This window comes from Capricornis sumatraensis, chromosome 3 (assembly GCF_032405125.1).
Source record: "Capricornis sumatraensis isolate serow.1 chromosome 3, serow.2, whole genome shotgun sequence".
Taxonomy (NCBI): Eukaryota; Metazoa; Chordata; class Mammalia; order Artiodactyla; family Bovidae; genus Capricornis; species Capricornis sumatraensis.
In genome coordinates, this window is record NC_091071.1 from 82,654,267 (window position 1) to 82,678,883 (window position 24,617).

Here is a 24,617-nt window from a genome sequence, read left to right on the forward strand (position 1 = left end):
AGAGATGTTATGGGGAGGGAGGTGGGAGGGGGTCTCATGTTTGGGAACACATGTAAGAATTAAAGATTTTAAAATTTAATAAAAAAAAAAAAATAAAGAATCTTATTTCACTTTATCTTAGTTTTCCTCAAACTTACTAGAACACCCAACACATTTTTCATGGCATACATGTCATGTGGGATGTTAACATGTCCTATGGGATGTTAATATCTCATGGGCCATCAATTTAAGAAATGAACTGATTATCACTTGAAACAGCTCTGTATGTTATAAAGAGTAAAAAAATAAGTATTCTCTTATAAATGATGTTTATTAGTCGGGATTCTTCAGAAACAACTGAGAGAAATCTAACTCAAGCTAGGTTAGGTCGAGAAGAGAATGGATTGACTTACATGAATGAGAATCCAGAAGTGGGTCTTGCCTCAGGGACTCAAATGGCATCTTTGGGTTCCTCTCGCTCTCCACTTATTTGTTCATTTTTGTACACTGAAATGGACTTCCTTATGTGTCTGGGTTAAGGGAGTCAGAAGGAAAAGGAGGCATGGCTACTAGCAGTTCCAGGGTTAATTGTATCATTTGAGCTTAGCAACTAAAGAGAGAAGAGAAAGATTTTCTTCTTCAATAAGTTCAGTTCAGTTCATCAAGAGGCTCTTTAGTTCCTCTTTGCTTTCTACCATAAGGGTGGTGTCATCTGCATATCTGAGATTATTGGTATTTCTCCTGGAAAGCTTGATTCCTGCTTGTGCTTCATCCAACCTGGCATTTCACATGATGTCCTCTGCATATAAGTTAAATAAGCAGGGTGACAACACACAGCCTTGACATACTCCTTTCCCAATTTGGAACCAGTCCATTGTTCCATGTCCAGTTGTAACTGTTACTTCTTGACTGGCATACAGATTTCTCAGGAGGTAGGTAAGGTAGTCTGGCATTCCCATCTCTTGAAGAATTTTCCACAGTTCGTTGTGATCCACACAGTCAAAGGCTTTAGCATAGTCAGTTAAGCAGAAGTAGATGTTTTTCTGGGACACTCTTGCTTTTTTGATGATCCAGTGGATGTTGGCAATTTGATCTCTGGATTCTGTCTTTTCTAAATCCAGCTTGAACATCTGGAAGTTATTGGTTCATGTACTGTTGAAGCCTCATTTGGAGAATTTTAAACCTCGCTGAGAGAATTCTTCTTTAATATCTATATATAAATCCCCAGGGAAAGATTCTGATTCTGATTAGCTCAGCTGAAATCATGTGGGCACTAAAGGCCAATCACTGTGATCATATTTGTAATGTACTTAATATTAACCATATCTGATCACATGGAAATATGGGGGGATTCTTGTTTAAAGGCTTCAATAAACCTACATGGAATGAAGAAAGGCAACTGGAAAGGGAATTGATATTACTAGGTTGATGCTAGAGTGCAGAAAAAAAAAAAAAAGCAACAGATGTCTACCACGGTATGGCCTAATTATTAAACTCTAGATTTGGCCATAATAGGCAGTAGCCCTATACAATTACTATCAAAAAGCAGGGATTTTTAAAAAATCAAGTCTTCTAATATTAAAGCCATTATTTGTGGAAGATATCTCCTAATTTATAAAATGGTTTGTAGCTAATATCCCCAAAAGTTGTGGCCCTAATCTGTTAAGGATATTAAAAATTTTCTTGGTTCCGTGTTGTATTGCTCAAAGTTATACATTCTCTGATTTTAGGTAGCTGAAGTGACTAACTGTATATAAATATTGCAGCCGTGTTATAAGGGAGCTTAAGTATTGGTCTGTGGATTAGAGTGAACCTAAAATAACTGAGTAGGCAAAATCTTGGCCCTGTCCATGGTACCCACAGTGCTCTAGTGGCCTTATTCTAAGAGGATGTGGGCAGGAATTCCAGATTTCTACTTAACTTTGTGTCATTAGGTTTGTTGCTACAAAAAGCTCAGATGCCCATTAAAGCAGAAGCTTTGCATTTAACTATCGCTGTAATATAGTAACACTTGAGGGATTTGTCTGCAGCCAATCCTGAAATTACATAGAGAAAAAAATAAAAGACCAAAGGATTTGGGACTTTGAAGGGGGTGGAGGCTGTAGCTCTTCATGCCTTGATTGTAGCTGAAGTCATGTTCCCAGACAATGTTTTTAAATTGTGAAAAGAGGATTTGTGTTGAAAACTTGGGTACACAGATGAGGAGAAACCAGTAAAAGGTGAGGAACAGCAGTCAAAAATTGAATGTAGATTTCATGAAGGAGGTGGTCATCAGTACCAGGCACTGCTCCGGTCAAGTCAGACTAAGATTTCTTCTAAAAGAAGGTCCCAAGTTTACAGAGACATTGGGGAGAGTAGTTTCTACTTGCAGTAGAAGGATCAGAAGCCGACTGAGTAAAAGGATCCCTCTGAATGGAAGGATCAGAAGCCAAGTGTAGGGGTTGTTGCACTGAGTTAGAAGCAAAGAATTAGAGACAAATTGTGGCTTCTTTGTCTAAAAAATTTTACAAGGAAGTGACAAAGAAGGTGGTAGCTGAAAGGAAAGTTGAGAGTTACATATTTTCCCCATTTGAAGAAGTTTATATGCAGAGGAAAAAAGACCATGAAGGGGAGAGAGTCTGAAGAAATAGGAAAGGAAAAGATTCACTCCTGGAGCAAGATCCTAGAGACTGCCAGGTTTCTGGGATTAAAAGCTCAGGTTTAAGGAGCAAAGGATGAATTAAGATGGCCCTAACAAGATTGGAAATGAGCAATGCATAGTGGGGAAAGCAAATTCTTATGGCCTTTTGTTTTCAGTGAAATAGGAGGTGAGGTTCTCTGCTAAGAGGGAGACTATCGAGTAGCTGGGGTAAGTAAAAATCATTCTGGAGGAGTGTTAAATGTTTCGGTAAGGCTCAAACCTCATAAATACATAATATTCAGTAAACAATGAGAGCTGGAAATTGGCAAGGCAGTTGTGGCAAGAAGATACCAAAAGATTACTAGTGGCAATGCCTTTGAACAGATAGACCCATCAGTCCAAAGCTGGAGAGAGAACTGGGGAAATCTGATTGTGTCTCGTAGCCTGGGAGAAAAGGAAGGAGTAGAATGACAGTAAGCTTCGTGAGGGAAGACCTAGCCCAGTGCCCGGCACAAAGTTTATAGTTTATAAGAGCTGTTGATAAGTGGAGAGCCTGACACACTAAAGTGATATCAGGTTGAGTAAGGTTAAATAATCAACACATAAAGGACAAGAGGTTGGAAGGCAATCCATTCCTGGTTACTTAGCTTACAACCTTTGTCAGTCTATTCAGTGACTCTGGAGATTGGAATCAGAACAGAATACTCAGTGTAAAATTTTGGCAGGGAAATGGTGTTCCCAAACCTGGTTCGTTTTGCCTGATAGGCAGCAAAGCAAAGCGCTGAGAAGCCAGGGTTGTGCAGCAGAGAGCAATAATTAGCTAAGCAGCCAATTAAGGAGACAGGAGAACAAGTCTCAGACTGCCCCACACCCACCTCCCCACACACACACTTCCCAGAGGCATGGGGCACTGGGTATTTGGGATAAAGAATAAAGCATACGTTGCTATTCAATCTGAGGTAACCAATATATCTTAATGCAAATTCTTTTAAAAATTTCCCATGTATTTCATTAATATTTTTGCCTGTCAATAAATACATTGTTACTTTGCCAACAAAGGTCTGTCTAGTCAAGGCTGTGGTTTTTCCAGTAGTCATGTATGGATGTGAGAATTGGACTATAAAGAAAGCTGAGCGCTGAAGAATTGATGCTTTTGAACTGTGGTGTTAGAGAAGACTTTTGAGAGTCCCTTGGACTGCAAGGAGATCCAACCAGTCCATCCTAAAAGAGATCACTCCCGAGTGTTCATTGGCAGGACTGATGTTGAAGCTGAAACTCCAATACTTTGGCCACCTCATGCGAAGAACTGACTCATTTGAAAAGACCCTGATGCTGGGAAAGATTGAATGTGGGAGGAGAAGGGGAAAACAGAGGATGAGATAGTTGGGTGGCATCACCAACTCCATGGACATCAGTTTGGGTAAACTCCAGGAGTTGGTGATGGACAGGGAAGCCTGGCATGCTGCAGTCCATGGGGTTGCAAAGAGTTAGACACGGCTGAGCAACTGAACTTAACTGAACTACATTGTTGCTGTACAGTGACTCAGTCATGTCTGACCCTTTGCAGCCCCATGGACTGCAGCATGCCAGGCTTCCCTGTCCTTCACTATCTCTCAGAGTTTGCCCAAACTCATATCCATTGAGTTGATGATGCCATCCAACCATCTCACCCTCTGTCACTCCTTTCTCCTCCTGCTCTCAATCTTTCCCAGCATCAGGGTCTTTTCAGTGAGTCAACTCTTTGCATCAAATGGCCAAAGTATTGGAGCTTCAGCTTCAGCATCAGTCCTTCCAATGAATATTCTGGGTTGATTTCCTTTGGGATTGACTGATTTGATCTCCTTGCAGTCCAAGGGACTCTCAAAAGTCTTCTCCAACACCATAGTTCAAAAGCATCAATTTTTCAGGGCTCTGCCTTCTTTATGGTCCAACTCTTACATCCGTACATGACCACTGGAAAAACCACAGCTTTGACTAGTTGGACCTTTGTCAGCAAAGTGATGTCTCTGCTTTTTAATATGCTGTCTAGGTTTGTCATAGCCTTTCTTTCAAGGAGTGAGTGTCTTTTAATTTCATGGCTTCAGTCACCATCCACAGTGATTTTGGAGCCCAAGAAAATAAAGCCTGTCCCTGTTTCCATTTTCTTCCCCATTGCCATGAAGTGATGGGCAGGGTGGTCTGAAGTATAGGGTGCATGGAGAGAGCTGGTTGGGAAAAGGTAATCATCATTCTCCTCAGGTGTAACTAAGTTACAGGCCTCTGCACATCCAAAAATGGAGATGCTTAGCACCATCTGAAGGTAAAGATTTCAGCTCTCTGATGTCAAAAGTCACCTAGTGGACACTCGAGCATGCTCATTTGGAGGGTTAGTGGTCCTTCAGTTTGAATAAGACAGAACTGACTCCCAGTTCCTGGAGAACACCTCGGTCAAACATCTTATTGTTTAGGCTCCATGCAGCTTGGGGAGAACATGCCAGTCATGAAATGATCTTGAGTAGTGAAGGCAGGTAAAATGGATTTGATAATTATTATCCACAGTTTCAAAGGTTTTAGGTGATGCCAAGCTCCAAGTTTGGTCTAAGGAGGGGCTGTTAAAGGAGGGGAAAAGCATATGCTGTTCAGGATCGAGGAACTAGAAGAGTGGAGTTTTGAATAACCCTCAGTAAATATGGCAGGGACCTGGGAAGCCAGTAGTTGATCCCAAGAACTGTATTAGAAACAGGATGATCTAACCCAAGTCAATGGGTAAAACTTTTCTGGAATTGTTAGAGAGCCAGGAAAATGCTATCTTTCTTCTCTCTCCATTGTAAATGGGTAGCAATGGAAGTAGTATCACCTGGGAAGCACTGGTTTTCAATTAAGGGAAACATTTGAAAGGGGCACCTGAGTAAGTGAGATAGGAATGCTTTGCTCCAGTAGAGGGAGTTTTTATCTCTAACTTTGTTGAGACTTGCTGATACATAGTGATTAAAAAGGCAAAAAAAAAAAAAAGACTAGCTTTTATTTATTGCTTTTAATTCTCCATAGACAATGCATCTTTTATTTCCTATACCCTACTTGAAATGCTATTGGGAAAAGAGTATTCTAGGAAAATTTGGAGACTATGTGAGGATATAAAAGGATTACTGAAAACTAGATGGAAAGACTTAGAAATAGTTCAAAAAGAGGAGGTAAATGTGGCAGAAATGCGTTTGTGCACTTACTTGGAGCAAGGGCCAAAATTATTTTTATAACATTCTTTCACTAACCCTCTCCTCACATCTTATTCTATATTTAAATCTGGAGTCCCAGGTTTAAGTCCTTGTTTCACAGCTGTTTGTATCTCTGCATTTCCGACTCAAGTGAACTCAGATGGCTAGGTTGGAACTGATTACAGCCAACAGGAAAATGTATATCACTCTCATTTATGGGTTTTCACTTCCAGTATGAAAAATATTTACCCATTTACCCCCCCCACCCCCTGGAGTTGCAGGAACTAGTCCCAAGGGAAGTGGCTCATTGCTCAAATGCTTTCAAGTTGTTTCTTCCTGCTTTGATTTTATTGAATAGACCCTTTAAATATCACCAGGAGTCTGAAGTTTCCAGTTGTCATCAGGATATCCCAGTGTTAGTCCATTGAGGGAAAGAGGTTCAGTGATAGCCGCTATTGCTCTCCCAAACCTGGGAGGACCACTGTCACTAGGACACCTGTCATCCATATGTGTTAAGGCCAAGGGATAGGTTGGAGTTGAAAGATTCTGCTTTTTTCTAACGGAAGTATAGTTTATTAACAACATTGTGTTAGTTTCTGGTTTACACCAAAGTGATTCAGTGATGCATATGCATGTTCTTTCTCATATTCTTTTCCATTATGGTTTATCCCAGGATTCTAAATATAGTTCCCTGTGCTATACAGAAGGACCTAGTTGTTTATTCATTTTCTATATAACCATTTGCATCTAGTAACCCCAAACTCCCAAGCCAACCCTCTCCCTCTTTGCCCCTACCTTGGCAACTACAAGTCTGTTCTCTATGTCTGTGAGTGTGTTTCTATTTTATAGGTAAAAAGATGTGGCAATGTGTGTGTGTGTGTGTGTGTGTGTGTATACAGTAGAATATGAATGACATCACTTTTATGAAGAATCTAAAATATGACACAAATTACAGTTTCTGCTCATGAATGTCAGTAGCACAAAAGCAGAAACTTCTAGTTTGGATCTGTCCTGAGGCATATAATATAACTGTGATGTTTAGCACATGCAACCAGGAATAAGAAGCTGATCGAGGTAGTGATATGCACCTAGTTTTGTCTTGCTAATAATAGGCAATTAGATTTCCTTTAATCTAAATATTTATTTGGGCTGTGGTTCTCTCTAGACCAGCATCACCTGGAAATTTCTTAGAAATACAGATTTTTCAGACCCCACCTCACTACTCCTGAATCTGAGCTTCAACAAGCCCTCCAAGGCCTCCTTGGTGGCTCAGTGGTAAAGAATTCACCTGCCAATGCAGGAGACGAGGGTTCCGTCCCTGATCTGGGAAGATCCCGCATGCCACGGAGCAACTAAGCCTGTGAACCGCAACTGCTGAGCCTGTGCTCTTGAGCCTGGGAGCTGCATGCCCTGAAGCCCATGCCCTAGAGCCCCGTGCTCTGCAACAAAAGAAGCCGCCCTGATGAGAAGCCTGTGCACCACCAGAGAGTAGCCCCAGGTCTCCACGGCCAGAGGAAAGCCCATGCAGAACGAAGACCCAGCCCAGACAAATACCAAAAAACAAAAACAAGCCCTCCGGGTGATCCTGGCACTAGTGTGGGTTAGGGGTCCACTGGGCCAGGCAGTGCTGTGCTCAGACCAGGCTGCATATCAGAATCACTGAGGAACTTTTAACAAAACACCAATCTTGAGCCCCGAAACCAGATTCTGATGTAATTAGTGTGGTGTGGGGCCCTGGCATCAGAAGTTTTTATAAGTTCCAGTGATTCTAATGATAGTCGTAGTTGAGAACTATCGAGCTATAGCAATATAAGAAAAAGCTCTCTAATTTAGGACAGTGATAAATTTAAAATAATTTATTAAAACAATTTTATGTATTTTACTAGGATGTTAATTTAGGGATGCTCATATACAACAAACCATAAGTAACATATGATTTAACAGTGGGAATCTTGTTTGTCTGGATTTTATTTTTCATTATTATATCCTGAGCCTGGGGGGCAGTGCCTGGCACATAGTAGGTTTGCCAATAATTCTATGTTGACTAATTGGATTAATCAATTAAAGATAAGTCCCAACAGGAGCTTGCCTTTACACCCCACAAAGGAACCAGTAAGCAGTCTGAGCTATAAGAATAGTCTCTGTCTGGGGCTGGCCTGGGTTCATCTCCTGCTGGTTCTGTGGGTTCTCTGTGAATCCTCTTTGTTCTTGTCCCATGCTGATCTGTACCAGGATGTCACTGCCTTGTATCAGGATCCGCATTACATTTACAGGAACTGGTCTCTGTTTATGCCCTTAGCCAGAACCCTCACTGAGTATAGAATCTTGTGGTCCTGACCACTGGAGGGGTGATGCTGGCCGATGTGAACACCTCTTATGTTTTCTTCCTTCTTTCCTGTGGGCTGGCTTCTCCACCTTTGTACAGGTACTGCTACTTGGCCTGCCTATGTTTTGATCTGTGCCCTCCTCCCTGTTGGAGTCCTGTAGAGCTCATGGGGGTGTCTCTTTGCTTGGTGGGAAGAACAGCTTTCTGAGTGGGGTTTAAGCCAAAACTGGATTTCCCAGCAGGGAGAAACAGGTTCACTATGCTGCACTGCTGTTCAAACCCCTCTGGCAATAGCACCTCCAGCGTGTGCCTGTTAAAGATTTCTTGTTCAGTGTTGAGTAAGCCACATTACCTAAAAATGAAGTAGCAGATTTGTTTGGAAACTGCCTCTAATTCAGTAGGGCAAATTACTTCCCTGAAACATTTTTGGTGGGAGTTCCATACTGGTTAGTGTAACCTAATTAAGATGTATTGTTAATGCTGTTTTATTTACTGCTTAAGTTAAAAAAAAAACAAACTGTAGAACCTGCTACTGTCAGCAAAAATTTATTCTGAAGTCTTTTTTCCCCTCTTAGTTCCTGTAGCTTCTTTTAAGACTGAAGTTATCTGTGTCTCCGTTCAGATAGGAGGGAGGTCAAATTTTGAAGTTAATATTTTGCCTGGTTCTTACTGCTAGTTTCACTGAAGCAAAGGAGGGTGTCACTGAAGTTCATGATGTTTCCAAACTATTTGCATTTGTATACTCATCTCTTGAGCTTCCATGATGGCTCAGTGGTAAAGAATCAGCCTCAATGCAGGAGATGCAGGTTCAATCCCTGGGTGAGGAAGATCCCCTGAAGAAGTAAATGGCAACCTACTCCAGCATTCTTGCCAGGGAAATCCCATGGACAGAGGAGCCTGGCAGGGTACAGTCCACAGGGTCTCAAAAGAGTCAGACACGACTTGGTGACTAAACAACAACAGCAACTCCTCTCTTCGAATGCATCACACATATAAAAATATCTCCAAAATGATATATAAATTCTCCATTTCTACGTGAAAGCTTCTTGTCCCTTCAACTACACTCAGGTCCGGAAGCGTAAACAAAATCCTTTTCAGATTATTGTTAATGCTCTGCCTGGTTCTGCAACAGCTGTTGCTTTTGAACAATATGATGCTTCTCCTCCCCCAGGAGGAGCAGAAAAGGCCTCCTTTGCTGCCCTCTCAACCTTTGTCAACTCAGGGAGCATGAAACAGACTGAGAGATGAACCTACGATTCCTGTTTGGGAATTCAGTGCACAGCTTAAAGACTATTGAGTTTTGCCACTTCCTGACATTGACTTTCATAGCAACAGTTTAATTTGGAGAAAATCTGCTATTTCAAATGGCTAAAGGTATTTATGTGGAAAATTTTCCAAATGATTGACTTTACTGTTGCTATTTTCTTTCCCCATGAATATGTGAGTATTTGGCTTTCTCCCAGGAATTTTTCTGCATCACTTCTCTTTATGCAAAGACATTTTTCCATCCAGACTGGGAAAAGGAGGGTGTACCAAGAGTTTCCCCTTTTACAGTGAATTATTATTTGAGTTTAAACATTGGCATCTCTAGGAATGAAGACTTTGAGTATGTCTCCTTAAAATTTCCCATGGCCAATCTTCACAACAGTCAGAGTCACCTTGGTCATCACTTTGGAACGAATGCAACTGTGATCAGCTTCCTCCAGCCCCAGCTTGCTTCTCTCCTCTCCACTGGCATCAGCCTTACTGAAGGTGTTGTCTCTCTTACCTCTTTCTTATCTACTGCTAATTCTTCAGCCACCTCTCTACTGCCAAGTTTGCCAATGGCTCCCTGTTATTTAATCCAATGATTAACTTAGATTAGAGCTGATTTTTAGCATGAGACATTGCTCTTTCCATTGTCATTCTCTTCTTTGCCACAATTTCTCCTCATTCTCCTAGTTTCTTCCTTTTCTGTCCCCTTCTTAAAAGTTGCCCCCTTCCTTGGGTTGAGCAGAGTGGGGAAATTAAATTGGTATTTTGAAAAGAAATTAAACTTCTAAATACATGAAAATATATGCCTGTAATTGAAAGTGTGAGAATAGGGTTTTGTTATTTTTGTTTTTTTGGTTTTTTTAATCAGTGTGGATCATCCACCCTAGAACAGCACTTGGCACAGTGTGGACACCCAGTCAATGAATGAGTGAATAATATAAAATTATAAATATTGAAAACATACATAGAAAAAATGACCCCCAAAAAAGGTGTTTCCTTTGGACTCAGTTTTAGGCCTGCCACCTCCTCTTACACTGTAGTACCTTTCTGGATAGGTGCTATCTGTTTCTCAGTCTCAGTCCCATGCCATGGATAAAGATCCCCATCCATTCCTCCAGCCCAGATCTTACGACAGCAGAGCTATGGCTAAACTCAACCTAATTCCTTCTCTCCCTGCTTTCTCTAAGTCCCCAGTTTTAGAGAGGAATGCCGTTGTTCACCATGCAGCATGGAAACCTTAGCTTCCTCTCTCTTTCCCCCTTTCCCTTGAAAAACACTAACAATGCTTACTTATTCTATTTTCTACATAAATTTTAAGACTATATCATCTCCCTAACTCCTATAAGCAGCCCTCCCCTGCCCTAATTCAGGAAAGCTTTTTTTTGCATTGGAATTAAGTCTCTCTGGTCTTGCCTCTTAGCAATCCATCCTCCACATTACAGGAGAGAGTTTTCTGATTGTGTTGCCTTGATCAAAGCCCTCATGCTTGCAAAGTCCTCACTACCTGTCCTCTCTTGCCTTCCTAACCTCAGCTCTTGGTACTCCTCACCTTACAATTTTCATTTTTGGTCATTCCAAATATTTTTGAGTTCTTCAAGCATACCATGCTCTCTTACCTTCTGGGCCTTCATATGATTTTTTTTTTTTCTACTTAGAACATTCTTTCTGTTCTCTCCCCCTCTGAAGAATTCCTGCTCCTTTTTTAGATCTGAATTTCGGAGCACTTCCTGGTGGCTGCTCCTCTTAATGCCCCAAGTCTGGCAACGGTGCTTCTCCCATGACCTGTGCCCCATTGTCTCATCAGGGCAAGAGCTACCCTGTGCCATAATTGCCTGGATCTTTGTATCCACATTAGACGGTCACTTCTGTGAGGACAGGAGTATGTCTTCTGTACTGAAATCCTTTGTCCAGTGCTAACAACAGTGATTGACACAGTGAAAGTGAAAGTGAAGTTGCTCAGTCGTGTCCGACTCTTTGTGACCCCATGGACTGTAGCCTACCAGGCTCCTCTGTCCATGGGATTTTCCAGGCAATAATACTGGATTGGATTGCCATTTCCTTCTCCAGGGGATCTTCCTGACCCAGGGATCGAACCCAGGTCTCCCACATTGTAGACAGACACTTTACCATCTAAGCCACCAGGGAAGTCGTTGACTTCCCTGACACAGAGAGGTGCTCAAATTTTTGATGAATGAATGAATGAACTTCAAAGTAAAGCATGAGCCAGCTTTCTTTACCAAATAGCTTCAAATGCTTCACTCTCCTTTTGAATCTCTTCCTCACTAGTCAAGCTCCTCTAACTAAAACAGCTATTACTTTTCCACAAAGCAGGCAAAAGTTTGCAGCACACAAAGCAACCTATACATCCCAAAGGAAGAGAAACTTTTCAGAAGTTCTGAGAATTAACATATGGTAATTGTCAAATCCCTGGGTGTCTTTTAATTGAACCTTCACAGTAGTTCCCTTAGCTTGTACTCAGTGCTTAAATTGAGTAGAACCTCATTAGGAAAGTTGTGTCACGCCTTAGTGAACATGGAAGGAATGAGAAACAGAGCTTTCTATGACAGAGAGGCATCAGAGAAAGAGAGCAATCCGGCCTGTGAATTCTTTAATCCATGTGTCTGGTTGTAGTGACTCCTGAAATGGGAGATGATGGGGCAACAGCCGCAGCCATCGAGCAAGCTTGGGACCTTCTTCCCAAGTTCTGTTCTGGGTTTAGTGCTCCTAAAGTATCTGCTGCCTGCTTCCCTCCTCTCCCAGTGCTGCTGCTTCACTGCCAGCCTCAGGAGCAACCTGGCTTTAAAGAGTTTTCTTCCCCGAGAGCAGATCATTGAGGGAACCATGTGACCACCAGGCTCAGCCCCCTCAGTGCTTTTCTGGGCTTCTCTGTCACTGCTCACCCACTCACTCTGTTCAGCCACCTTGAACCCTTCCGTGCCCAGTGCTGTGACGAGGTGAGGCAAGCAAGGTGCCCAGAGGACAAAACTGAAGACGTCAGCTACTCTCGGAGGCCAACCATGCACTTGCAGAGCCTGAGCCTCCCTGGACTCACCCTCGTCCCAGCTCTCGCTCTGCCACACCTCAGCCATGCCTCGTGGCCTCTCCAAACCCTAGTCCTCCAGACCCAGCTCAGATGCTGCAGCCTCCTCCATAAAGTGCTTGCTGAAGTCGACCAGTCTTTCTCACAGTTCAGCAAGTAGGCATCTCACTTTCCTCTGAATCCAGGGTGGACCTTATTCATACCTCTCTGAAGATACTGTATGCCTTGTTTAGTTCTTGGGCTTGCCTTTTGTCTCTGTTAAACCACAGGCTCTTTAAGAGCGGTCTTTTTCTCAGAGTGCTCTCAATTTCCAGCACAGGGTTTGGCACAAAGTAGGTATTCATCAGTCAGTGAGGTGAGTAGAGCTGTCAAGGGGAGGAGAGAGAAGAACATGGTAGTTAACTGTTCATGGGCTCTGGGGCCAGTTCACCTGGGTTTGACCTCAGGTTCTGCCATTGAGGCTTGGGACAAGTTTCATCACCTTTCTATGCCTCCATTTCTTTATCTGTAAAGATAAATGATGGTACCCCAACATGTGAAGTCTGAATGAGCCATTAGCACAAGACTTGATGTGTAGTGAACACCTCAGTAAATGTCAGGATCCAGAATAAAAATGGTCTAATGCAGGGACATCCATGGAAAATATAGGTGTGCACGCCTGGGGCAAAGTACATTTGTGACTGATGCCATTGTAATTTAGTCTCTAAGCTGTGTCTGACTTGGACTGCAGACTGCCAGGCTCCTCTGTCCATGTGATTTCCCAGGCAAAAATCCTGAAGTGGGTTGCCATTTCCTTCTCCAGGGGATCTTCCCGACCTAGGAATCGAACCTGCATCTCTTGCACTGGCAGGCAGATTCTTTACCATTGAGCCCCCAAGGAAGCCCTGATGCTATCAGTTCAGTTCAGTCGCTCAGTCATGTCCGACTCTCTGCGACCTCATGAATCGCAGCATGCCAGGCCTCCCTGTCCATCACCAACTCCCGGAGTTCACTCAGACACATCCATTGAGTCCGTGATGCCATCCAGCCATCTCATCCTCTGTCATCCCCTTCTCCTTCTGCCCCTAATCCCTCCCAGCATCAAAGTCTTTTCCAATGAGTCAACTCTTCACATGAGGTGGCCAAAGTACTGGAGTTTCAGCTTTAGCATCATTCCTTCCAAAGAAATCCCAGGGCTGATCTTCTTCAGAATGGACTGGTTGGATCTCCTTGCAGTCCAAGGGACTCTCAAGACTCTTCTCCAACACCGCAGTTCAAAAGCATCAATTCTTCAACCCTCAGCCTTCTTCAACAGTCCAACTCTCACATCCATACATGACTACAGGAATAAACCATAGCCTTGACTAGACGGACCTGAGTCGGCCAAGTAATGTCTCTGCTTTTGAATATACTATCTAGGTTGGTCATAGCTTTTCTTCCAAGGAGTAAGTGTCTTTTAATTTCATGGCTGCAGTCACCATCTGCAGTGATTTTGGAGCCCAAAAAAGTAAAGTCTGACACTGTTTCCACTGTTTCCCCATCTATTTCCCATGAAGTGATGGGAACGGATGCCATGATCTTCGTTTTCTGAATGTTGAGCTTTAAGCCAACTTTCTCACTCTCCTCTTTCACTTTCATCAAGAGGCTTTTTAGTTCCTCTTCACTTTCTGCCATAAGTGTGCTGTCATCTGCATATCTGAGGTTATTGATATTTCTCCCGGCAATCTTGATTCCAGCTTGTGTTTCTTCCAGTCCAGCGTTTCTCATGATGTACTCTGCATAGAAGTTAAATAAGCAGGGTGACAATATACAGCCTTGACGTACCCCCTTTTCCTGTTTGGAACCAGTCTGTTGTTCCATGTCCAGTTCTAACTGTTGCTTCCTGACCTACATACAGATTTCTAAAGAGGCAGGTCAGGTGGTCTTGTATCCCCATCTTTTTCAGAATTTTCCACAGTTTATTGTGATCCACACAGTCAAAGGCTTTGGCATAGTCAATAAAGCAGAATTAGATATTTTTCTGGAACTCTCTTGCTTTTTCCATGATCCAGAGGATGTTGGCAATTTGATCTCTGGTTCCTCTGCCTTTTCTAAAACCAGCTTGAACATCTGGAAGTTCACGGTTCATGTATTGCTGAAGCCTGGCTTGGAAAATTTTGAGCATTACTTTACTAGCATGTGAGATGAGTGCAATTGTGCGGTAGTTTGAGCATTCTTTGGCATTGCCTTTCTTTGGAATTGGAATGAAAACTGACCTTTTCCAGTCCTGTGGCCACTGCTGACTTTTCCAAATTTGCTGGCATATTGAGTGCATCACTTTCACAGCATCATCTTTCAGGATTTGAAACAGCTCCACTGGAATTCCATCACCTCCACTAGCTTTGTTCGTAGTGATGCTTTCTAAGGCCCACTTGACTTCACATTTCAAGATGTCTGGCTCTAGATGAGTGATCACAGCATCATGATTATTTGGGTCATGAAGATCTTTTTTGCACAGTTCTTCTGTGTATTCTTGCCACAGAGGACGTTAAATCTAAACCATCAATGATAGAAGACAGAGCTAACACCTCCTTCCACCTTGAGAACCCAGGTGCCTACTGTTTTTGAAAAGGCAAATCTTATCTCTATAATTCAATAGAATGATACCTTGGACAAAAATATAGTTAGGGAGGCTTCCCCAAAAGAGCAACAGAGGAGGGCCAGATGAACCCTGGAGTATTAAAACAGGTACTTAAATGTGCTCGGTTTTCATATTTGCTGTTAAGGAGGATGGAAACAACGCCCAGGGAAAGTCATGTTTTTGCTGCCATCTACAGTCAATGTGCAATTTTCAACGTTTCTTAACACAAACACACACATCCATCCAGACAGAGTATTCTTGACAAAATAAGTGACAGTATAAAGTTTGGTTTAAACTCTAGTAATTGAGATACTTTGGGCATATTATAGTATTTTATTTACTTGTCTTTTTAAAATTAGGCCTATTCAAACAGTAACATAGCCTGTTAAATCTCATATTGTATTAAAACTTACTAGAAGACTGCTGAAATAACTCAAGGGTGAGGCTGTCATCTGTCAGGTTGGCTTAGCTGCAGTTGTGGCAGCTGATGGTTAATACAATGATTTCAATGAAGGAGTGAGATTGGATTTTACCCCATGTTTCCCTGCCCGCATGACCTGCAGTTCTATGATTGTTATTAGAATTATTGTAAATTATATTTTATAGAAACATCCTTTATGGTTGTGATATGAGAAATCATCCAAAGCAAGTAAAAAGGAAATGACAGTGATGTCACTTCTGAGATGACTTCTGCCCATATGCTGCTGTGCATATAATCTCCAACATTATCGTGATGTTCTCCTAACTTCCCTGGGCATTATTTTTAAAGGGTTAAATATAGACAAGAATTATTGGAAAAGCGTTTGATGGAGAAAAAAGAAATGGCCCTTCAAGAAGCGCTTGAAGAAGAAGAAAGAGAAAAGCGACTAGAAGCCCTGAGGAAACAGGTGTTTTTAATTTGGAGAATTTCATGTGTGGTTTAAAAAATGTTTCTAAGTGCTCTTAACAACATTATTACTAGGACTTAGTTCATGACATCTGCTATATAAAATGTAACTTTTCCAAATTGGGACACCGATCCTCATTCCTGGGAACAGTTAGATTTATGTTGAATTATTTTCAGTTTCTTAGTATATGAAAAGAACTTTATCAGAAACTTTAAAAAAATCTCTCCCAAGAGTTAAATACATCCATATTACCTCTAGTTTACAAGCTGAATAGTATCAATTCATAGCAGTGAAACCCTGCGTGTAGCTAAAGGATTTTACTCTCCTCAAAAAAAAATGTGGTAGAGCTTGAGCAAGATAATACTCCCTAGGAAAGGGACTTCTGTTTGGAAATATCCTACAGTGAACAAAAAGGTTAAAAATCACTTTTTCAAACGACTGTTTTTGTGGGGAAATAAAAGCCTCCTATTGCTTTGGCTCATAAAAGTAGACAAAATTTTTGAAAATAGTATTGATAGAGAGCAAGAATTTCAGACCTTAGGAAATGTTATAGTAGTTTTGCTTGGTAATTTTTCAGTATTATTAACATAACAAGGATAAGCACAACTCATCAGCTTCAAAGTCTTCTCTGATACCGTTTCCTAGCTGACAGGAAATGACTGACTGGCTCTCCTTCTATGTGGTTGGGAGTTAGCATCGAATCTTGGATCAGAACTCCACCTCTGGTTTCCTTCAAAGCTGGTACAACCTGGCTCACTGCTTACTGGCAGAGGAAACTTAGGTCTTTCACTTAACCCCCCTAAACTTAATTTCCTCCTCTAAAAAGTGGAATGATAGTACCTATCTCATCCTTGGGATTGCAGAGAGTCAGAGGCAACTTGGTGACTGAACAACAGCACAACAGCTGCCTACCTCATAGGTGTGTAGTAATGTGTGTTCACACTGTTTAAATGCTCTTAGGTCTTACCTCATTTAACTCCTACCCCAACCCTAGGATGTAGGAATTATTATTTTGTAGAAGAGAAAATTGAGGCAGCCCAGAGTTCTCCCAAAGTCATCTAGCTACTCAATGTAAATATGAATTCAAACCAAGGCAGTTAAGTTAAATGAAATCATATAAAGGAAGTATAAATGCATCTAAATAGTATATCCATCATTGATAAATAGATTATAGAAATAAGTTCGAAGCATAGGAATATACATCTGATCATCTTAGAGTCAATGAAATTAAAATTTTTCAATCATTAGCCAATAATGATATACCATGGCCTTCTAGGGACAAAATTTAATGTCACTATTACTAAACACATTTTGTTCAAAATATCATTTTGACAACTACAGTCTATATGATTAAGATTTTTTTCCATCTGTGAGACCTTTGAAAGAGGAAATATCTGTGCCTGTTATCTGTAATCAGTGTTTAGAACTATAGTAAAAGACATTTTGGCTAGTAAAACCTATAATAATTAAAGTATGTGCAACCTCCAGTTATGTCATTATAATTTCTAAATGGAATTAAAAATGCCATTTTCCTATTGCTATTTCCTGACTTTAGGAATTAGCAGGCAGGTGTTATTAATGGTGGCATATAATTTACAAAATTAGTGGCTTCTTTTCATTAGGATGCAGGTTTGATTGATTTCAGTTATCATAAAGCACAAGGGCATTTGGGTTAAAATGACTCTTGGAGTTTTTCAGTGAAAGAGGAAACAATGGTTTTTAACAGTCCCTGGAAATCCTGTTGCTCAGTACAATGAAAACTCACCCATCTTGCTCAATAATGCTAACACACATGACTTTACCCATAAATGACATACTCTAGACTCAGCTTAATCAGATTAAACTTTCTAGAAAGCTTCATGGAGTCATTACTGTGGCCACGGATTTCTAGTGGCTAAAAATTAATGTTTTCTACTTTTGGTTACTTTCAAGGTGATTGAATGTGTAGGTTTTCTATATAAAATTTCCCTTGACTTTGGATCAGGAAGAAATTTTTATCTAAATTTAATCATACCTGTAGCTATGCAATAATAACATTTCTTAACTTTAATGGATATTAAGCCCTAATAATGTTGCCCAGAAGTATTTAGCGTGTATCTTGTTCCAATCTTCTTTTAGGTTGCTATTGTCGCTCAATTTGATCCTGTTAGAATTATGTCAGATACAGTGGCATCAAAAGCAAGGATGGGTATTGGAACTGAAGAAGAATTTATTCTTCAGAAGCCACTCTTCACATTGAATACGTACAATGAACAGCAGGTAATTATGGAAATTAGCAAGATTGATGCAAAAGCCGTGATGATGATAAGAATTGCAGAAGTGTGCATTTGGGTTACAAATTATTTATAATGTTTCTATTTAAATGCATGCATATTAGCATAAATTGCATGTAATTACTGGACAGTTCTTAATATTATAAAATGTTAATAGGTGACCATAGAACAAAACACTTTGAAAATGTTATGAATGTGACACTGGAAATTATTTTAATCTAAAACAACTTTATAAAATTTTACTTTAAAGTTGTGTTAATATTGTATTTTTGTTTAAATATTTATCATATTCAGAATTTATTTAAGTGCATAATATAAATGCTATTAATGAAACAATTGATGATACTGATAAGACAAAGCAGAGGGAAGCTTTCTGAAGTTAAAATGAACAGAAAATAATGTATTGGAGCTAATGATAAAATGCTTGCTGTGGAAAAAGGTATTAAGAGATTAATTATTTCTAGGTGCTTCTGAATCATTTTAGTCTGTTTCTATAACAGAGAAGGGATTTTAAGAAGCTTTTTTTTTAGGTGGATGGAAGAGGGAGCCAGGACATATGAATGATTGAATATCATGGAAGTTAAGGGAGAAAGTAGCTGTAAACTTTATAAATCTAAGAAAAGCTAAATGTTTAATTATTTTAAAAGCAGGAAACTTTATACATTCACCCAATGACAAATAAATCTAATATGCCTCTATTATGTGCTGCATATGCTAGGGAATATTAATAAAAAGAACAATTTACATATTAATTAGGCAGATATTTATGGAACATATACTGTATCTGCACTGAGCCAGGTGCCAGGGCTGCATCCCGAACAAGATAAACTTGTTCTGTGTGGAGGAGGTGAGCAGGAGAATCGGGTTGGGAAGGAAAGTAGAATGCATGGGAATAACGCCACTAGAGTGAGATCACCTGCCTCCCTGAAAAGAGGGCTGAGGGCTGCAGCAGCAAGAGGAGGGGAGTGAAGACAACGCTGAATGGGAGGCAGAGAAGGCAGAGAAGACGGAACTAAGCTCCATCTTAACTGAGGAATTTTGGCATCAGTAACAGAATCCATCCCAGATAATTTAAACTAAAAACAACAGCAAAACTGAATGGGGGAGGGGTGGGCATAGGAAGAGGGGTTAAGAAGATGCAATAGTATCTCTAGAAGTCAAAGCAGGAAGGCATCTGGGCTTGGAAAGAATTGAAGTCAGAAGCCGGAAAGCTTTCAGGTACCTGGGCTGAGGAAATAAGGGTTTGATCAAGCAGAAGAGGGTGAAAAGAGGTCCTTACTTGTACGTCTTGGGTGCTGGGAGATAAGATTGCAAACATAAATTTGGGTCAGACTGTGGAAAGTATAGTAGATCTTACTTTCTAAAGACTTTCGACCTATGAGCAGAGGGGAGACTTTGAAGCAAGTGAAGTATATAAAGGCTTCATGTTATAGCAATGGGTCTGAATGGAAAATTGGTGGAGGTGGAGTTGGGTTCTTTTAAGATGGTGGAGACCTCATGGAAGTGGGGTGGAGTCAGGGGAGGGTGGCGTAGGGGGAGGGTGGGATGTGGAGGCATGTATGGCTCTGGCTGAGGAGAGGACAATGAAAGCGAGGGTGATTCTAAACTAGGCAGCAAGTGATATTGAGAAGAGCCTACACTTTGGATTAAAATCCACATCCACTGTTTGCTGGCTGTGTGAACTTGTGTAAGCTGTTAACATCTTTATGTTTGTTTTGTTTACTTCATCTATAAAATAATAATTTGTAAGTTTTTGTGATGATTAGGACAATAAATGTCAATTGCCTGGAATATTTGGAGAAGGCAATGGCACCCCACTCCAGTACTCGTGCCTGGAAAATCCCATGGACGGAGGAGCCTGGTAGGCTGCAGTCCATGGGGTTGCTGAGGGTCGGGCATGACTGAGCGACTTCCCTTTCACTTTTCACTTTCCTGCATTGGAGAAGGAAATGGCAACCCACTCCAGTATTCTCGCCTGGAGAATCCCAGGGACAGGGGAGCCTGGTGGGGTGCCGTCTACAGGGACGCATAGAGTCGGACACAACTGAAGTGACTTAGCAGCAGCAGCCTAGAATATTGTCTGGCACCTAGTAGTAATTCAATAAATTGCAATCATTAGGTGGTGCTGCCATTAACCATATAAGAATACAGAAGGAAAAAACAGATGTAGGGAGAGAGCAATTGCTTTGTTCATGTCAGGTTTAGGGTGAAGATGTCTAATACATGCTTGCAAGAAACTACTGGGCTTTCTCTGGGGAGGAGAATTGGGAAAAGGGACATCAGTATGGGAGGCAGATGTCCATTTCACTTGATATATGTTGAAAAAACTATTATTATGAAAATGTTTTAAACATCACACAGCTGGAGCTGGGGGAGAAATGGTGAATCCTGGAGATAATTAGGATGTCAACAGCACACAGGTGGAGCATGAATCCTTGGAAGTGGATGAAAGTGACCAGGAAGTCTCTTTTGGGGCAAAAGAGAAGAAACCTAAGTCTAAGACTTAAATATTTTGCTTTGCCAACACAAATTCTGTGTTATTCTCCATTTATATGCATTGTTGCCCCCGTCCCTGTATCTGATCAGTTGCCAAGTTCTATTGATTCTTCCTTTCATAATGTTTTGGACAGTTATCTCTTCTTTGCTACCAGCCAATTTTAGGCATTTATTACTTTATGTCTAGACAATTGTAGTAGATTCTTAAGCACTCTTTGTGCCTCTGTCTCTTGTTTGCCTGCTGCCTTAATTTATCCTGAACTTATAATCAGATGTATCTCCTTATGCAACAGTTCTCATTATATTAGTTCCATTCTGAAAACAGAAACACAACCTCAGTAGCTCCCCAGACTCCATGACATAGATTTCAAGCCTTTGAAATTCAAGTCCTAGTCTTAGAAGTGTCCTTTTCCAATGTTCCCCAATGGTACCGAGTACTCCGCCCAGATTACCCTGATCCTAAATTGACCCATTTCATCTCTAAGTTAGCCTATGCCTTCCTTTCTTGCTTGATCTCTCTTCCTCCTCCACTCCCACTCCTGACCTTATAGAAGAATAAGTTGGACCTCAAAGTTAGCTCAAGTTATTCTCCTTACCTGAGGCCACCCTAGCCCTGCTGGCACCTGGAGATGTTCCAAGGCGTTCTAGTACTCTTGGAGCGTGTCACATGTTGCCATGGGCTGCCATTATCTGTGTACATTCTTATTACCTCTGTTAGTTTAAGAGCTCCTTGAAGGAGGGGCTACTTTTTCAACAGCTTATTATCCCATCCTCTAGGGGGATAATGTTCATGTAAAATGCTTCATTAGCTGAAATCTATATGTGGCCACTTTTTTATCATTGCAAACAGTGTCTGTTGACATTAATATTCATAAGCAGAAGAACTAAAGCCCAATCAGCTATAAATGAAAACAGAAATTGAACTACTCATATGTCTATTCCCACTTAGAATCAGATTGATAGAACCATTTTCTAGTTCTGCTTGAAATAGAAATCTGGCCTTGGAAGAAAAGTTCTGTTGATTGTGTTTTTCAAGTAGCAGCCATGTATTTGAACTTAACTTACATACTGCCAAATGATGGAGAAATTAAAATGTTTGTTTAAAGACAAATATACAAGATTGTGATTTAGGTTTATTTTAATTAATGGTTGCTTATATTTTATAATCCCAGCTAACAATAAATAACAAATCAATGATATTACTGAAAGTAAGCTTCTTTTATCCCATTTTTAAATAATTTTAATGTTTTATTTTGACTAATCTAGTATATAATACTCTATACATCGTATGTTGGAAACCACTGATATACTGAAAAGTGATAACGTCAAAAAATTTTGACCTTTATTTCAGTAAAAATAATCAGAATATGGTCACTGTATATGCAAAATTTATTGTCATCTAGTCATCCATCTAGCAAAATCAAACTATACAGCTTGCAGAAATATGGAACTAAAGGATAAAATTTACTTCAGTAAATTTATTTGTATTATTTTATATTATTTGTATTACTTATTTATATATATAATATTTATATCATTTTATTTCTACAGATAATTTCTGACCCTAGACTTCGTTTTGAGTTAGCACTCCGAGAAGCTGGACTTCATAAAACATTTTATGCCAAAGAGATATTACCAAAAATCAGTCCTCAAAAACCTCCAAGAAAGGATATGGAGTCTACTGTATTTAAAATCTAGAGTTCATCCTCAAATCCTATTATACATAAACAAGATTTTTCTTTGAATACATTTATATGGATAATAATAATTACTACTTTCTAAAAGTTTACAAATTATCAGATGTAGAAGTCATAGCATCTATTAAAACAATTTTGTCTTTCTTTTATGATTTTTAGAATTTTATGCACTATTTTCCAATCTCTTTTTATGTTTAATAGTACTAAATTCTCCAAAGACTATCAAACTTAATTATGACACATCTGGAACATATATTATCATTTAGTAAATTATATTTTGGAGGTTGCATTATCCCATGAAAAGAGCTCAAAATAAACATTTGCAAGAATCACAATTTATGCTGTTGTTACCTAATAATGTTCATTTCTGCTTGTTATTTCAGAATTTGACTTTTTAATTATGAAAGTTTGATTGTCATTAATACTTCTATTATTTCTCCATTATTCTAAGAGGAGACTCAACCTTTCTCTAAATTTAGAAGCCAGTTTGGTTTACCATGTTTACTGCAAACCAATCATCCAAATAATTTCATTTTGTAAATTAGCCTGTAAGAATAAATTAGAAATTAGAAATAGCAGTTCAAACCTAGGGATATCTGTTTGGCTTGGGAAAATGCATTTGTATGGTTCTTTGGGAGGAATGTTTTAAAATTTAGAATGCTATCAAAATTTCCCTGTTCTCAATTAAATGTCTGGATGATTTTGTAGAAAGGAAGTGATTCAAATAAAACTCAAGCATCATTTTTTGTTATTTCTATACAATCACACAATAGAAGTAGCTGGTGCTCCACAGCAGGAGATAGTGACACCATAGATCTGATGCTTGTGGTTATGATGAAAATATTAGTTGAAGTTTGGGCAGCAGCCTAGATATGTTCTGGCTATGCCCAAACTCAGACCTTATTAACTTTCTCTGTTTTGAAAAAATAGTTTTAATAATAGTTACATTTATTGAGCACAAGCTGTGTGCTCAGTACCATATACTTTACATATAATGTCTTATTTGACCACCATAACAGCCTTATAAGGTTGTCATTCCCATTTTATGGTTAAAGAAATAGATTCAGGAAAATAAAATAATATGCTGTAGGTCCATTGTTTTTCAAACTGTAGGTCATTAAATCAATCAAGCGAGTCCTGATCAGTAAGTAGTTTTTAAATGACACACAAAAAAACATAACCTGAAATCCATGTGTGATTTAAGCTTCATCCCCTCTCAGTTCCACAAAAATTTGTCTTGCTTGGTTATGCTCTTTCTCGCCTATATTTTCAAGTTTTCCTTCAGCATATACCTATGCTTGAATCAATGCCACTTTAAAAACTGATCTCCATTAACCTCACATTTTCCCTGAGCTACCAAGCTATTTCTCTGCTCCTCTTCTTAGGTAAACTTCTTGAAGGAGTTGCCTCCTGGTATTTAGTTGTCTTCTCGCTTTCTAGTTGTGGCTTCCCTGATGGCTCAGATGGTGAAGAATCTGCCTACAATGCAGGAGACCCAGGTTTAATCCCTGGGTCAGGAAGATCCCCTGGAGAAGGGAATGGCAACCCACTCCAGTATTCTTGCCATGGACAGAGGAGCAAATAGCTGGACACGACTGAGCAACTAACACTTTCACTTTTTTCACTTCACATTCTAGTTACCGTCACTTGTCCTGAGTTAGGTTTCCTTCACCCACCACTGGCACTGCTCTTAGCAAGGTCACCAGTGAACTCCATACTGACAAATCCAGTGACCATTTTCTGTTATCATCTTACTGACTTCATGGCAGCATTACAACCACCCCATCTTGGAACATGTTCCTCTCTTGGCACCTCTATGACATCAACCTGCTTTACCTCCTACTTCCTTAGTCTCTTCTCAGACTTTTTGCTGACTCCTCCATCTCCATCAGTCTCTAAGTTTTGGAGAACTCTCAGATTAGACCTTCTACTTCTATCTTTCTTTATTGTTGAATCACCCAAGGGATGATGCTTAAAAACACTATATTTTGATTATAATTATTTGAATTACTCTTGTGCAATCATAACTATTGTTCATCTCCATAACGCAATCCCAAAATGAAATTCTGTATTCATCCAAAAGAACTTTCCATTGACCTCTGCTAGCTGCTGGTACAGAGAAGGTGATGGCACCCCACTCCAGTACTCTTGCCTGGAAAATCTCATGGATGGAGGAGCCTGGTAGGCTGCAGTCCATGGGGTCATGAAGAGTCAGACACAACTGAGCAACTTCACTTTCACATTTCACTTTCATG

At 40.1% G+C, this 24,617-nt stretch overlaps 1 protein-coding gene across 1 annotated transcript in view; it reads left to right on the plus strand.

The window, feature by feature from the left end:
* CCDC148 (coiled-coil domain containing 148) overlaps nucleotides 1-22,363 on the plus strand; it is a 204,332-nt gene extending 181,969 nt beyond the window's left edge. Inside the window, 3 exon segments of the mRNA XM_068969477.1 lie at nucleotides 15,779-15,896; nucleotides 18,015-18,155; nucleotides 22,217-22,363. Coding sequence (XP_068825578.1) covers nucleotides 15,779-15,896; nucleotides 18,015-18,155; nucleotides 22,217-22,363 — 406 coding nt within the window.
* Nucleotides 22,364-24,617: the final 2,254 nt, after the last annotated feature.